The sequence below is a fragment of the Spea bombifrons genome, chromosome 5 (assembly GCF_027358695.1).
Source record: "Spea bombifrons isolate aSpeBom1 chromosome 5, aSpeBom1.2.pri, whole genome shotgun sequence".
Classification (NCBI taxonomy): Eukaryota; Metazoa; Chordata; class Amphibia; order Anura; family Pelobatidae; genus Spea; species Spea bombifrons.
The window spans coordinates 24,475,241-24,492,975 of NC_071091.1; the positions used below are offsets into that span (position 1 = coordinate 24,475,241).

The 17,735-nt window shown below is 37.6% G+C and overlaps 1 protein-coding gene across 1 annotated transcript in view; it reads left to right on the forward strand.

The window, feature by feature from the left end:
- Nucleotides 1-17,735, forward strand: part of PLCL2 (phospholipase C like 2) — an 81,190-nt gene that overhangs the window by 42,935 nt on the left and 20,520 nt on the right. The window contains exon 3 of the mRNA XM_053468452.1: nt 12,657-15,140. Coding sequence (XP_053324427.1) covers nt 12,657-15,140 — 2,484 coding nt within the window. The remainder of the gene's footprint in view (nt 1-12,656; nt 15,141-17,735) is intronic.

A 17,735-nucleotide genomic window follows, 5' to 3' on the forward strand; every position in this document is an offset into this window, starting at 1 on the left:
ATTCTTCTATAAACATTGGCAAAAATATGAAAATATGAAGATATGAAAAATGGCTATAGCCTGATTAGCCCAAGAGGAAATTTGATAACTTTTGTTGAGCCAGCATAGAAAGACACAGGTACATAAGCCCTTGTCCAATTTTTCCATTCTGTCTGAAGAAGAGATCTCTAATGGTTAATTCTATTCTTTATATTGTTGGCATCATCTTCTTTGGTACTGCTAATGTTTTTTGTACTACTGCCATAATGGTATTTATGAAGATATAAAACAGCTATGGCAGCATCTCCTATTTTATCATTTGTTGCTATAAATACAGAGTTGTATCACTGTCTTTTTACACATTCTCACTGAATTTTAAAGTTGCTTAACAATTGAAAATGACAAGATGAGTATATAGACTGCTATAGGCTTGTTTAAAGGTGTCATGAACAGAAATAGATTTATAAGAGATTGGTTTCTGGCACTGAGAAGAGGTGCAGAGGAAGAACACTAAATTAAGACCTTTGCTTTAGTTTTATATTGAATGTGCGGCATTTAATAGTACATGTTATTACCCTATACTTTCTATTACATGAATTCCTTGGGCTTTTGAATGTGAATGTAGAGCGGCCATCGAGGCTGCTATGTGTTATACTGAAATTATAACAGATGTACATCTGGTTTATCTAATAATATTGGAGAAATGCATCTAACTGATGTTGGTACAAGTAATTTCCACTTGTTTTCTTTCAGGTATAAGAGCCTGTAGGAAAGATCTTTTAAGCTCTATAAGATGTGGACAGAAAATGCTTGGTATAACTGAGGAAACAAGGAAAATGTTAGCATGCCTCCCAAGAGTCACAGTTTTTGTCCTGGGTAGCTGCCCTGTGTTCTCGCTTTTCCTTCTAGTTGGAATCATGGGTCAGATGAGAAGATCCTCTTATCTTGGCCCAGGAAACAGCACAGACCTCCATTGCAGCTCGTACATTGTCTTCTTCTGATGCTCTGAAGCTGTGGTTGCCATTCGGTGGGCTTCTGGCAGAGGCTCCAGCCCTCCCTGCCTTTTGCCATACCCCCCCCCTCCAACACAAGTGTCTCCCGATTCAGACACCTAAAATGTTAGCATGTATGAGTGGAAGTTGACTGTTCCAATCCCGCTTTAAGATTCTAAAGTCAAGGGTTTGCTGGTATCATCTGTAGAGTTCATGTATGCAAATTCTCCTAGTTATGTTTTAACTGATATTTTCTTCAGCGGTGGGGACAGGATAGCACAGAGCACATGTTGTCTTGTAGTGTTGTTTTTTCAGTGTAATAATGCGACTTGCAATGTATTAAAGTTCAGTGTTTTACAATCACATTTGCCTAAGAACCGGAATGGTTTAAAATAGATGTTCATCTTGCATTGGCTTTGTGATGAGCATTCTAAATATACATTTACATTACAAAACCACTTCTTTAAGTATATTGTTACCACTTTTACGGGAAAATAATTTATCTGCCTCTGACACGTTCACTATACTTAAATCATTACTCAAGGAGGATTAATTATTATTGCAGTATTATTTTTTCATGTAGGGGTGACTGTCACAATCATAGGATATTTCTATATTACTTTATCAATCAAGTGTCTGGGAGCTTGCAATACTGCTCTATGAGTGAGTAAGCGATCTATCCTCCCCAACATATATACCCCCCTCTCAAAATACCTCGACTCCCGCAGGCAGTACACCTGACTTCGGCCCCCATGGAAATGAATGCTGTTTCATAATACAATGTAATAGAATGGGGGGAAAAAAACATCTTTTCAATGGAAGCTGCACTTTGCGATGTAAAGACTTTCGTTTTCAACATCAAACCACAGGAAGCATCGTTTACGTTTTTTCTTCTTCCTCCATGTTATGTAAAGGCAACGGCTGTTTCAGATATGCTCGGTAAACACTGCTCTGCGTGTTACGATGAACACAACTGCCCGATTCTTTACCTTTATGTACAATAGGAAAACGGTGATTCCATGAGATCGGCGCTTACAGTTATACACATGATACAATGGACTGGCAAATAATTCATTGTGTTTACCCCAGCACTGAGAAATACATCTTTACTGGTTTTTGTATTACTTGCCATCGGAGGCAAACCATCCGAGTCTTAATCTTATCACTTCTCTCGATAGTTTCGCAATACAGCGAGTTTGTCCTAATGAAGCCATGTAAATCTAACGCAGGCCGCAAACATTTTTCTACGCTCTGATCGTGCCGTCTATACATTCTAAAAAATGCAAAAATATAAAAAAAAAAAAAAATACTTTTTTATATGGTAAATTAATTAATTTGATTTAGAGTGTATTAAATAATGAACCAGAATAATGGAACTGTGGCAGGGATCTAACGTAAATTCTCCAGTTAGCCACTGTTGCTGAACAAACATTTGTAAGCATCATTTTTCATAGCTTTATTCTTGGGGAAAATAATTTTCTAGAATCACCGCTTCCCTTGGGGGACGCAAACTGCTAACACAAACCCATTACATAGACATAATTATTTCCTCCTGCTTCCACTTCCAATCCTTTGCAGGGACATTTCCTGTAAGAAGAAAAATCCTTTTTATCTCGCTTCGTTGATTGTATAGATGACTACCCTTTGAAAGGTCCTGGGGAGCAAGCACGCTGTAAGGACAATTACTTTAATGTCATCACAGAAGGCAAGGAAGCTGGTGATTTGATGGAGCCTTCAGAATTCTACTGTACCTCTGCAGGTTATCCATTGTCTTTGGTTCTCTTGGAGAGCGCATATTCAATAAGCTCACACTATTTTTATTATTGGCAGATGTTAGGGTTCATTTTAATCAGAGGTTTCCAGCCTTTTAATTAGAGCTATTTATAATTAATGAGTGAAAGAGACATTTTACAGATCTAACCATTTTAATTTTTTTTATGTTTCTAGGCTTTTTAAATTTTATATTTCTTTCAACGGCTTATTTGTTTTGGAGCAGATACATACACCACCGCGCTCCTCCAGAAATGAAGTGTGTTGGTTGCCCAAAGCTACTTAGATGTATCCAGAAAGCTACTATTAGCTCAAAAGCTACTACTAAACACGATTAAACAAAATTAATATAATCATGTTATTCCTAGCAGTCGGTCTAATGCTTCAGCACAAGTATTGGGGATATTATGGTTGTTTTCATTATTTCATTTCTTTATCGGTGTGTACAATTGTTCACAGTAAAGTGATAAACCAATTCTGGTAGAATGTACACATAACAATTGTAATCGAATATTCTAAATTCTCAGTCAACTTAGAACATTCCATCCTCTCATATGTAGTTAACTATTAATAGAAAATTAAAATATTTTTTTTTTTAATTCCTCCATTGAAGCGAACATATCTGCGGAGAAAAGTAATCTATACCGTTTGTACCTATGGTAATATTCCTGAACTGATCCAGATGTTCTAGAAGCAGAGGATTGGCAGATGTCAGTCCTTACATATTTGATATTAAGCGGGCATGATGTAAGCTGTCCATATCGGTAATTGCAATTGCCACGTAGAAAATAGAAATAAAGATTCTGGTAGTGGTCCAAATTCTCAAACAAGAGAAACCCAGATGAAAACCATCCCTACCCTCCTGCATTAAGTGGTTGTCTGTGAAGCAGTAACATTAAACCTGAATGTTTTTGGAATGATCAAGAGATAAATCCTTTATCCTCTCGATCTGTTGAGAAAGTTAAATATGCAGCTGTCTTCTGAGATTACCTGTATAGCTTTTCCATGTAAAAGGGTTTAGAGGATGAAGAAAAATGAAAGAATGATAATGTACCTTTTGCCGCACACTGACAGTGTTGGGCTGGCCAAATAAATTCTCCTTTTATATTCTTTCTTGTATAACATCTGAAGATAATGTGCATATTATAAGGTCAAGAAATTGTGTTCCTGACAAGTAAACCATTTCTAGATTTTTAGACTCTTTTTATTGGACGTAGAATTGGAACTGTGAGAAGCCGACTCCATTTTAGAGATGATAAACTAGGGACAGCACACTAGAAGAATTATCACAAAATGTTTAATATCCGTATTCCAAAACCACCATGTTTCTTTGAAGACTTGTGTATGCTTCAATGTTTCTTCTTTGTGTAGTGAAAGGAATGTGGCAAGAGGAGGGAGGCATTGTCACTTGTGTGGATACAAACCGTCGTAACCATTCGGAAAGAGGGAATTTCACAATTAACCTCTCCTGGATAGAGAGAGTGTAAATCTTCCAAGTATGGTCAGCATGCAAATTCCGTATGTGGTTTGTGGCAGTTGGTATATGGTGACAAGGTAGAGAGGTTCCACGTGACAAAGGGTTTGAAGCGTTTCCAACACACCTTCGATGTCATACCACCTAACATTTCAGGTGTTCAAAACAGTGATTTTTGTTTTTAGCTCCCCTGTGCTGTTCAGAGGATCTCCTCAAGTGGCCCATGATCCCCCAAAGTGGGACAGTGCCTGCAAACTGGGACACTTGGGAAGAATGCAGTGTTTTCAAGGTGGAGGTATCTTGGAGGTATACCAAACCTTCAATCAAATAAAAAAGTGCCTTCTTTCTGGAATTTCTAGTTCTGAAACTACTGTGTATCATCAGCGTAGAGACTATAAGATGGGCGATCATTAGGCCACAGTAAAGTGATCTTGTGATAGGCGTGTATAGGTGTAATAAAAATAACAAGCATTAACATATACAGATATGATAAAGTTGGAGTGTAATCTTTAGAAAGCAAGGCTTTCCACACCATCTGTTTGATAAATCGCATGGTGTGTAGAAGATAATCATACAACACTGCACAGTATATAGGTGCAATATGTATATGAACAGTAATATACAATGCCCTTTGAGGTATGTATAACTATTGTCATTTTACAGTGTGTTGAATATGACTGTGATTGTGTCATGTTATAATTACTAAATGAATTTAAGAAAATAGGTTTTCATTTAAACAAACGCATAATAATTTTGCTATCACAGTTTTGTTTACTTTTATTTCCAAACCCCACAATTTAAATCGATGTCACCCATTAGCTAGATTGAGGCACTTATTTCTTTTTATTGGCATATAATTCATATTTTCAGCTTTAAAATACATTTGATGGAAAGCAGTCAAGTACCTGTCTTACAGGAGGTCTTGTATAACAACCTGATTTATTTACCAATTGGAGATGCTGACATTTTGAAAGCAGATCAGGTTAAAAAAAGTGACTCTTAATTAACACAATTTAAATGGTTTCCATTTACAGCAAATTGGTCCCATTTTCATTTTAATATCTTTCTTGTTTTTAGTTTAACCAATGAATCTAAACTAAGCCTTCCTATGAAGATGTGCCAACTTTAATCCCTAATCATCATTAAGAATGTTTCTAAAGACATTCTCTTTACACGGTTTTGTATTTTTGAATCCAGATTTAGAATTTCTTACAAAAATGTATTAAAAAATATTTAAGAAATTTGCTGCAAAATATAGAAAATATGCGTTATAGTCAACAAATGCCTCAACCAGGTTCAAGGGTCTTTTGGTAAGCTTTGTTGCTTTGTGTGCATCCTTGAAGTGTGACACTTGTAGTCTTTTAAGGCTCATATAGTATTTATTAACCCCTTAAGGACAATGGGCGGTCCCTAAACCCATTGAAAACAATGCATTTTGAGCCGGTACATGTACGGGCTTTGTCATTAAGGGGTTAATAACAAAAGTTATGGTGGTAAAGGTGATTTCTGGGGAAAAAACAAGCCTTCTGGCTTGTCTGGTAGATGTGGATGAGTGTTTAATAATGCTTCTACTACCCCCTAGTATTTATTATAAGTCCAGATGGTAGTTGTAAATTGTGGTTTTCCAGATGTCGCGAAGCAGTTTACGATGTCATGGGAGTGTTTTTCCTTGTCTGTTTATCTTTGTAGTAAGACATTGAGATAAGGTGTTTTGTCTAGTCTAGTGCAAGATTTAAGAAGTCTCCAAGGCTCTCAGATGGCTGTATATCAAAGCTTCCTGCATTTGACCTTTATCTGCCATGAAGTATGCAACTATACAAAAAATGTTTCCATTGCAAGGTGTATGAAATGAGGATGACTGATGTACCCCTTGGAAATAGGGACGAATAGGTTGTGCCCTTTAATCTGTAATAACAAAAAAGTAACCAATTTGTCCAGAGCTATCAGCTTCATGTATTTCTTCAAATGGTTAAATTGATAATTTAATGTCACATACAACCAAAGAAAAATGCATATTAAATTACTTTCTAGGCAATCACTCTATAAAGTAGTATTGTATCTGCAATCTTCTCCTGTAGGATGCTGGAAATGTTAATTCATTGACTCCTAGTCAACACAAAAAATAGGCAACAGAACTGGGATTTACATAATAGATTAGTGGGAAACAACGGCAATTTACCAAAAGAATTACAGTCCCTTATTAAATATCTACAGTGACAGTAAAAGCCATAAGCACTGCATTTTAGTACCATATGTCCTTGATTTATAAGATGAGCCCCCAAATTTTAGATCTTAATGAAAGGAAAAAAATAAAAGATCTGAATATAAGCTGACCCTATTGGAAAACAGTCAAACTACTGTTTTTGCTTTCGTTGCTGTTACACGCTCACTCTCTGTCAATGTCTCACTACCTTCCCTACTGACAGCTTTCGTGTCCCTGTCTCCTTTTCCGCACCTCCCCTTCTTTTCTTGCCTCTTCCTGTTATTCTTGTCTTCTTTCTTCGTCCGCTTCTCCCCAGTATCAGCTAAGTTGTCCATGCACCCGTTGGCAGCATCTCTAGTTTTAGCTCACTTGTGCTATTACAGAGGAGAAAATCTCCATCAACATATCTGATCCTGATCCTGCCACAAGGGCAGTCCAGAACCCAAATGTAGAGCAAATTTCCTCTCTACAAGAGAACCAACTACCCTAGATGTAAGTCTCAACCTTCAAGGGCCTCATCAGTTGAGTCCGGTTGGTATCCCTCTTGAGTTGTTCTTAAACCTTTTTATATGTATGCATAATTAACATGTGAACACATTTTCTATTGTATCTACACATATGTGAGGTTTATGGCTACAGAAGGACATTTGATAGTTTATATATTGTGCCATTTTTGTTTTATGGTTGGCTTAAATCTTTTGGAAATATTTAGTTGAGAGGTAATGGGCTATTTTTCCTCAATGAAGACTAACTCTGTGACAATCATTGTCCTGGCTTAACGTTATCCCCCCTTCACCTTGTCTACCCTTACTAAGGCTGCCTGGCTGCAGGTTCCATAGTTATATGGTTAGCAGAATGAGTTTATCACAAAAATATCCTCTGTCTCACATCTGAAAAAGCAACAGCTGAAGTCCTAAAATGCTCTACAGCTTTAGCTAGTCCAGTGAAAGGTATCACAAACATCCTTGGACTGAATAAGAGTAGTAACACCCAATAAACCCAGCACTTGTAGTGTAAAACACTTTGCCTGGTTGGGTTGGTAGAACATGTGTAGTCCAGATGTTTGAAGAAGCCACCCATCAGATATAACGTTTTCTGTGCCACTTCTCTAACACATGTGAATTGGTAAATTGGAAGTAATATACCAAGTCATTCCAAACTATTTTTGTATTCCTTGAAACATAGCACAGGGACCACACACTAAGTATTATGCACAAATTGCTGTTTGCTGTAGGCACCACAAAGCGATCACTGTAATTACTGTGTGTATTTATTACTAGAAAGAAAACCAAAACATTCTGATACTGTTGATGAGGGTATTTTGTCCACATGCTGAGAAGTAACTAAATTGGTGTACAACTACCTGTAGTAAGGGAGACGCGCCTTGGATTGTCATTAAAATACCTACAAATAATGTAAAGTGTCACAGCCTTATTGTTTGCTGACGTTACATTAATATAAACTCACAGGCAATCAGGTACCCTTTCCGCATTTGCTTCCAATTATGTATATTAGCTTTTTATTTTACTGTTTTGCAAAGAATTTTAACGGTTAAAAAAAAGAGGTATGTTTGCAGCTTTTCACAGAAAATATATGAATTTGTTTTACTTTGTGTCTTTTTTCACTAGGATCAGGCTAATTTCATTGTTCCAGAGAATTCACAAGCCAAAACACTGAGAAATGAATCTCAAAGCATTTTAGCCCCTATGTACACAAAATGAAGTAAAAAAAATGAGAAAATGTTGCAATCTGGCTCCTACGAGGAATGTTTTTGTAAATATTGGAGTACTTGGGGGGGATTTTTCGCAAATTCAAACACGAATTTTCAAACATATTAAGACAGCACTGTTAAAAACTTCCTAGTGTGGATTTGATTGTCCCACTTAAATGTATAGCTGTATCGTAGTCATTAGCGGGGATTACTTTATAGTGCACTTTTTTCCTCTTTCTTCTTACTGTTTTTATTTAATCTCTTCTGGTATGTGTTGGCAAATGTACCGACGCATTTCAAAATGAGATGAGTATATTAACTCTGAGTATATTGTGTATCTACATATATGTGCATATATATATATATATACCATTTACTTTTTATTATTGAAAAACTCTAATAGTCTGGAGTGGATTGTTATATTAATATGTCTGAGGATGACATTGCCATGTAAAGGAGTGATGGCTTGTGGATGTCTCTAGTTTCTAATCAATGTGCCAAACTGAACTCTAAAAGTAGAATTGAAGCACACAGCAATTCACACTTGTGTAATGTTGCAAGTACGCAACTAAACGGAACAGCAAACCCTGCCTGGTGTTTACTGTGACTCACCTACTGGCAGTTCTTCGCTGAGCTGTGACACGACTGACCGGGACATAGAATCAGGCAGAAAGCTGGCTTCTCTGTGCACTGCTAACGTCATAGAAAATAAAATGTAGATTGTTACCAAATGGCAGTAAACAGCTACTTCCTATAACTTTTGTTGGTCCTTCTCTATATTTCTTTCCTACTTATTTATCAGATCATCATTCTACCCTAAAAAACAAAGTTATATGATAATGGGCAGGGGAGGCATTGTACCTTCTGGTTTTTGGGGCAATTGTCCCCTGCTCATTAATCCACTGGGCTGGTTTGAAGAATTTGGACTGGTCCAGGGGCAGTTGCCCCCCTGGCCTCCAAGCCATTGATGATGTGTCCTTTCAGTGCTGAGTTGCTTGCCATAGAGGGGGCATATAGCTACATGGAGAGCTTTGTATGATAAGGGTTAGAAGACCCAAGTCGGCATTTATATACTTAATAAATACATGCAATAGTCTTTGTAATTAAGGTATGTATCAAGAAGCCCCCCTTTTTCATTGCCAATTAGGGCAGTAAAGGTGTGAGTGCTGGCTGAAGCATGGTATGAGCTAAGTCATACCCCAACCTCATTTCTGCTGAATCTCTTTTGCAGACACGGGTTACTGCCCATGTCTGGAAGGGCCATCTCCTGGGGGAGTTGGCTTTCAGATGGTTCCAGCATGATTTAGTCCAGCATTCCTCCTCCTGATCTTGAGTCTACACAGCTATAAAGCAGTCATCCTCATTATGTGTCACAGGATTACGTTGAGTATTCACCTCCATTAAATAATACTTCTCTTGATCTAGAGTGGTTCTGGTAGCCGTTTGGTGATTTTGAATGGACATCCTGTCCAAGGAGTTAGATCTGTGACACGTGGGGATATTTTGTACAGAATATCTAAAATGCATATCTGCTCATTGCTGACCTCTCCTTTTTTTTTTTTTTACTTAGTTTTTTTGTGGAGATAATGAAAACAGATGTTTATGTTCTGTTCAGCGGGGAGCTATAATGGTGAGATGTTCATGGTCTTGTTCTATTGAGCTAGAGCTTAGACTCTAACAAATGTCCAGCCTCAGAGACAAGAAATTGGCTGGGGGTAGCTCTTATTTAAAGATTTTCACTACCTGAATCATGTTGTGTTTTGCTGCAGCTCCGCATATAGACGGCTGGGTGCCTGCAGTAACAATGCCTGTAGGCAATGTTTACATGATGAACCTGTTTGCGTTCCTTCCACATGTTCCCTATGTAGTCCCTTTTAGGTAAATGTTTTATAAAGGACTGGGCATTGTATGTTGAGCATGTATCTCTGACTTTCAGTCTTTGTATTACTGGGCTACATAGCCACCCCCTGATTGGTATCATCAAATTAGGGGAGCAGTTAAAGAAAAAAGGTAGAATTGAGGTTGATATGAACGGAAGGAAATAACCAATGAGGGGGACTAGCAAATTTTTAAGGTTTATAGTTTGCCAAACCTCAATGCAGTATCTTCAAATTGAAAAATAAAAACATAGCTATTACTCCTTTCTATGGAGCAAGCTGGGAAAAGCCCTTGCGGTATTTGAGAGACTACAATACGTATTTGCATACAGCACCCACCGGAGGTTAAATTTAACTTTTCTTGCTGGAGGAACTGTGGTTCGTGTAGCTTAGGCATAGGACAGTATGTTAATACTAAATCTCTTGGCTCTTGCCTAGGTCGACAGCTGCAGTCTCCATGTACTTTTTCAAAGTAGCCTAAAATATTGCATGCCATAGTTTAAGTTGGCAGCGTGACTTTGTTGTGGTCGTCTTAATGTCTACAGTCTTCAGAAGGAGGGACTTCGGAGAAGTCTTTTTCATGTATCTGGAACCGTAAATAAATCTAAATGGTCACACTGGAATTCTTAAACTAACCATGTAGTACATTTTCTGCGCTGTATTTGCTAATTGAGTGTACCAATACTTGCCTAGTGTCTTGTGGAATGACTTAAACGTTCTAGGAGCGTAAGCATTACTGGAAAGAAAGCTATTGCTTGGGGTGTGATGGTTGATTTCCAACAACTTGCAAACATCGAGGAAGCGATTGCTATCAAACCAAGAACAGATATTTTTAATTACGCTCAAGCAATTACCAAAAATATACTAGATCAGTTTAATGGGGTTTTTGGATGCCTGCAGTACTATTATAATACCGTCTTTAGGACTATAAACCATAATGTTTAAATCAAAATTTTGTCTTTTGAAATTTAAACAAGTATATTTTTGCCTGCGCCTTAAAAGAGGTATTTGTGATGGGGACTCTCTGGCCATACTCACATTTTGATGACCTAAATAAATATTTTTTTTCAGGGTTTTTTTTTTTAAATGAGCTGTTAAAACATTTTGAGAAACATAGAAGAGACTGGGGGGAGGATGGAGGACACAGATAAGCAAAAATTCATAAACAAAGAAAAAAAAGACCGTGATAAGGAGAGACACATCAAAGCCTTCACAGGCACTTACAGCTGGCCAGCGAAATTAATTTGTCAGCTGGGTGCTCCGGTAAATTTGCAGACAGCATCCTTTAGTTAAAAACAGCAGTGTTTCACTGAGATTTACTGATGGTGTTATTTGTAATCACTTGTTACTTACAGTTTGGGCGCCAGACCCCTATGTAACTTACGTAAGGAAAGCATATGTCTAAATCTCTTTAAAGATTAACTCCTATCGTTATTTTTTTTTATTACTACTATCAAATTAAAATGTTCCTAAATGCATTCTTAAATATTTTATGTAAGAACAGTTTTAGTTTTTGCATAATATATATATTTATATATATTTTTAATTCTAATTTTTTTTTAAAAAAACCTGCTTGGCTTCCGAGATCAGATGAGATAGGGCGCTTTCAGGGTGGTATGGCCGCAGGCATATATTTTTTTTTTTTATATAGTCCGCTGCATATGAACTATTTGTAAGTGATCTAGCTCTGCTATTGTAGGCAAATACCCTGATTTCTGCATGTGATAGTTGAATGGCTCGGTCTTCTCAGATCACCCAGCCAGACACCCTGACTAATGGAAGTCTATAGAGGAATGGAGTTCAGTAGCCATAAATGATCAGCTCAATGTGTGTCTGAGCAGTGAAAGTCACCCAAAATATCACGAGAACAATAGCAAACGCCAGGTCTGCAGATAAAGGAACAATGGAACAAAATTAGATAAAACCAGGTTTTTAGCAATGCTTATACCTACATTACTATATCTTATGCTCAGAGAATGTTTCCATGGGACCTTCCTCTTTACGTGCACTGAATTGACAATATTGTATACTAAGACTCCAAAATGTTAATAAATATTGGAGGTTCTTAAATCACCGTTTTTGCCAAAGATCACCTGTGCATGAAAGAGAGTAATCCTTCTGCATGAGCAATAACGAAAACAAATGCAAATCTATATTAAAATCACAAAGTAAAGAAAAACACAAAATACATCAGAATACTGACTTAGAAGCAAACCAGTCATTCAAACACCAAGCAGATGTAACGCTACAGGCAGTATGAACTGAGAATGTATGCTAGCAAAGCAAAAGAGGCAGGACGGTAGACAAACCAGATCAATCGGTGGTATACCAAGTTCTTCTAAATGATATAGCTGTCAATAAGCCACAAGCTCACGCTTCTGACCACAGCCTTTAAAAGCAAAGTGTGCCTTTCCAGGTATTTGAAGTCGATAGTAGAGAATAGTATATTTTTAAATGTCATTTCACATTTGACATTTATATAACTTTTTTCAGACAAAGCTTCTTCCATCAAAATATAATTAACATATTTAAGAAATTGTTTATTTCATGTAATTGTTTTATATTAAGGCTGTGCAGGTTGTTGGGGTTTTTTGTGCTCGTGTATGAATAACTGCTAATTGTGTTGTGTTTTTTTTTGTCTTTTTTGCAGGATGGTACAAAGCAAAAAAAAGAGAGAAAGAAAACTGTATCATTTAGCAGTATGCCTACCGAGAAAAAGATCAGCAGTGCAAGTGACTGTATCAATGCGATGGTCGAGGGGTCTGAATTAAAAAAAGTAAGGTCAAACTCCAGAATCTATCACAGATACTTTCTCTTGGATGCCGACATGCAGTCTCTGCGATGGGAGCCCTCCAAGAAGGATTCGGAAAAAGCCAAAATTGACATTAGGTCTGTAAAGGAAGTTAGAACGGGAAAAAATACCGATATTTTCCGTAGCAATGGCATTTATGACCAGATATCTGAAGACTGTGCTTTCTCAATCATATATGGTGACAATTATGAATCTTTAGACCTTGTTGCAAATTCCGCTGATGTTGCAAACATCTGGGTAACCGGATTGCGATACTTAATTTCATATGGAAAACATACACTGGACATGATTGAAAGTTTTCATGATAACATGCGGGCGTCTTGGCTTTCGGACATATTCAGGGATGTGGATGAAGCAAACGTGGGGCAAGTTCCCCTTTGTAAGGCAGTACAGTTTATCAAACAGTTAAATCCTGGTCTTAAAAACACAAAAATTGAATTAAAATTCAAAGAGCTACAGAAATCAAAAAATAAAATTAGTACGGATGTTACAAAAGATGAGTTCATTGAAGTTTTCCACGAGTTGTGTACCAGGCCTGAAATTTACTTCTTGTTAGTTCAGTTTTCAAGCAATAAAGAATATCTGGATACCAAGGACCTTATGATGTTTCTCGAAGCAGAACAGGGTGTAGCTCACGTTACAGAGGACATTAGCATTGAAATAATAAAAAAATATGAACCTTCAAAAGGTAAGGAGAACGGTTGTCTTTCTCTGGATGGCTTCACAAACTACCTGATGTCTCCAGATTGTTCCATTTTTGATCCAGAACACAAAAAAGTGTGCCAGGATATGACACAACCTTTGTCTCACTATTACATAAATGCTTCCCATAACACGTATTTAATAGAAGACCAGTTTAGAGGTCCTTCTGATATCACAGGTTACATTCGAGCTCTCAAAATGGGATGCCGAAGCGTTGAATTAGATGTGTGGGATGGGCCAGACAATGAGCCTGTAATTTATACAGGCCATACAATGACATCACAGATAGTCTTCCGTAGCGTCATCGATATTATTAACAAATATGCCTTCCATGCATCGGAGTACCCATTGATTTTATGTCTGGAAAACCACTGCTCTGTCAAGCAACAGAAAGTCATGGTTCAGCATATGAAGAAAATTTTAGGAGAAAAACTTTACACAACCTCCCCCAATGTAGAAGAATCCTATCTTCCATCTCCTGATGCTTTAAATGGAAAAATACTAATAAAGAGTAAAAAACTCCCCCCAGATTGCTCTGGGCTTGAAGGGGATGTGACAGATGAAGACGAGGGTGCAGAGATGTCACAAAGAGTTGGGAAAGAAGGTGAAGAACAGCAGAACGTTGTCACTGTGAAGAGAATTCAGCTTTCTAAAGACCTTTCGGATCTGGTAAGCGTATGTAAATCAGTTCAGTTCACAGATTTCCAAGTTTCATTTCAGAATCAAAAGTATTGGGAAGTATGCTCTTTTAATGAAGTCGCCGCTAACAAATATGCAAATGAAAACCCTGGAGATTTTGTTAATTATAATAAAAGATACCTGTCTCGGATTTTCCCCAGTCCAATGAGAATAGACTCTAGCAACATGAATCCTCAGGATTTTTGGAAATGCGGTTGCCAAATAGTAGCTATGAATTTTCAGACTCCTGGATTAATGATGGATCTTAATATTGGCTGGTTCCGCCAGAACGGAAACTGCGGGTACGTCCTGCGTCCTGCCATCATGCGTGAAGAGGTATCGTTCTTTAGTGCAAACACAAAAGATTCTGTGCCTGGAGTTTCTCCGCAGCTTCTTCATATTAAAATAATCAGTGGACAGAATTTTCCAAAACCCAAAGGATCAGGAGCCAAAGGGGATGTTGTGGATCCTTATGTATATGTGGAAATTCATGGCATACCAGCAGATTGTGCTGAGCAGAGAACAAAAACTGTGCATCAAAATGGAGACAATCCAATTTTTGACGAAAGTTTTGAATTCCAAGTTAATCTCCCTGAGCTAACAATGGTGCGTTTTGTGGTGCTTGACGATGATTACATTGGAGATGAATTTATTGGCCAATACACTATTCCATTTGAATGTCTACAACCTGGCTACAGACATATCACTTTGCAGTCTTTAACTGGAGACATCTTGGCTCATGCTTCGTTATTTGTTCATGTGGCTATTACAAATCGTAGGGGTGGTGGAAAGCCCCATAAACGAGGCCTTTCTGTAAGAAAAGCCAAGAAATCAAGGGACTATGCATCAATGAGAACCTTATGGATTAAGTCAATCGATGAAGTATTCAAGAATGCTATTCAACCAATAAGGGATGCTACAGACCTAAGAGAAAATATGCAGGTGAGATATCTTTATAAGTCATAATAACCATTACATGTCAGTGATGTAATATTGTATTGTACTATTGGTGTAAAGTCAACATTGATACATTATGGGGAATTTCCTTAGTAAATAGTTTCAATATATTTATTTATTGTTTTTGTTTTTGTGTGTCAGGAGCCACAGTTTTGGTGTTATCAGAGGGAGTCTAGTATGGAACCAGTCTTGGTTTGTGAAGAGAGAGCCTTTTCACAAACTTTTATTTTCATAATCAATTTGTTGCCCGATTATTTTTTCTGATTAATTGAATAAAAAAAAAATATGGCATTTTTTCATTTATTTAAAATAATTTAATGAAGGGACAGGTGAAGTTAATGATGGAACTGGGAACCGGATCAGGCCGAAGTGCGTGAGGGAGTTTATTTAATTTGCAGGCGGTAAGATGGAAGGGAGTTAATGAGGGGAATGGGGCAGTTAATGATGGGATGAGAGAGGCCCTGGGGATCAGATCGAAGAGGAGGCAGATAATACATACCTTACAGCAGCCTGCAGTCCGGCAAGTCTTCACCGCTCATCTCCGAAGTAGCATCTGTGTGAAGCAAGTTTAATTTAAACTTTAAAACAATAGTGCGTGCCGTACCCGGAGCAACTAAACGAACGACCAACTAATCGATAACGAAAATCGTTGGTAACAATTTAAATTATCGGTTTAGTCGATTAGTTGTTTTAGCCCTAGATATATGTGAAAGTTCATATATCTCCTGTGTTACTGATAAAACCATGTCCGTGATACAGCCTTTTGGTGCTCGTCTTCACTGTCATACAGGCAACATCACCAGTCTTTAACTTCAATGTGGTCTCTGTTGTTGGGACCTATATTTTTCGCATGTTGATGGGATCATCTAAAGCCCTGTTGTTTTAAAGGATAACTCACACAAAATTTTGAGATTTCATGCAGTAGATGGATTCATGTGTAAATATGTGCGTGTAAACAGGAAAGGACGTGTCTGACCTCTCCTCTGGTCAGTGGATCCTTACCCTGCCTCCTTTAGGGCTTCTCAATGCCGTCCGCTCTGTTGTTCAGGCTTTTTCCCGCGGGCCCAGAGAGCTTCCGCTCCGTTTTGCAATCCAGAAATGCTCCAAGGAAGCCTGAACAACGAGCTGGAAGCGCTCTGGGACCCGGGGAAGAATCCTGAACAACAGAGCAGGCAGCGGAGAGAAGACAGATCCCTCATCCGAAATACTTCTGATCCCAAGCATTACGGATAAGGGTACTCAACCTGTATGTACTATAAACACCAGTTACATTTCGTTAATCGTATATGGTTTTGTTGTAAATAATAAAAGGCACATAGCTTACTCAAAGTATTCCTTTCTCAGACCCAGAAAATGCTAGGTTACAGCTGTAATTTTATTCAGGGAGGGATGTTGCCCTTATTTGCAAACTAACGCAATTAAGCAATTCAAATTGCTGTGAACATGAACTGCTACCTTTTTGTTTGAGGCATTGATCACTTCAGGCAATGCTTTTTGTGAACGGCAAACTCAAATGTTGTGACTTTTTTTTTTTTTAGTGGGAAGGGTAATTCTGACAAACAACTCAGACAATCTCGTCTCATTGATTAGGCTCCTGATTAGCCGACTCCTGACTTCAATAATCTTTTGGAGAAGTCATTAGCCTACTTTTTCCACCCTGCACTCTGAATGTTCACACGGTGTGTTCTATAAACACATGAAAATATTGTGTGTCATTAGTCGAAGCAGACTGTCTATTGTTGACTTAGTTAAGGATCAAATCAAATTTAATGACCAATATATGCAGAAATCCAGGTCATTCCAAAGGCTTCACGTCCTTTTTCCTGCAACCGGAGTTTGAATCTGTAAAATCTACCCGCGGCTCATCGCCTTCATTCGGTTTTATCTTCCACCAATATTACCCTATTTTGCATCTCGCTCCGTCTCAATGATCCTTTCTTCCGACTTTCTTCCAACAGTAAAATGTAGAGAGGCTCTGTGCCATACCTTTGTAATGCATTTAAATAGCCTTTATTTATAGAGGCACAGATAGACCATAATTGTTTGAGACTATGATCTTTTTATTATATGGACTCTAAAAAAATGCCTTTGTTTTAACTAATAATGTAAAGTATAGTTCATCATAGTTTAACTGGGATTGGCTAATAGTTTAGTTACGACTAGATCTTCTATCACAGAGAAATAATGCAGTGCACTTTGCTCTGGACTATAGCGTATGTAAAAAAGATAACATCTTAAGAGTTGCCAACATAAACCAAACTCTTGTAAAAAAGTGCAAGAATCTAAAAGGTTTTTACAAACCGGTTATTTTGGCTGTAAATGAGACATTGTCTTGTGGTTACTGAGATAAGGATAATCTACGATCGGCAAATTAATGGATAGGGCTGTTTTGCCCATATTTTGTCATTGTGCAATTACAATTGAGGCTTTTAGCACAGGTCTAGTTCTAAAATAACTACTACTTTTCTGTTGTGTAAATTACCACTTAGATGAAACGTTACTTTAGCGTTGTAGTAAAATCAGGTTAAAATAAAACAAAAAAACAGAAGCATTTTCATTTTCAAGTGGCATAAAATATGA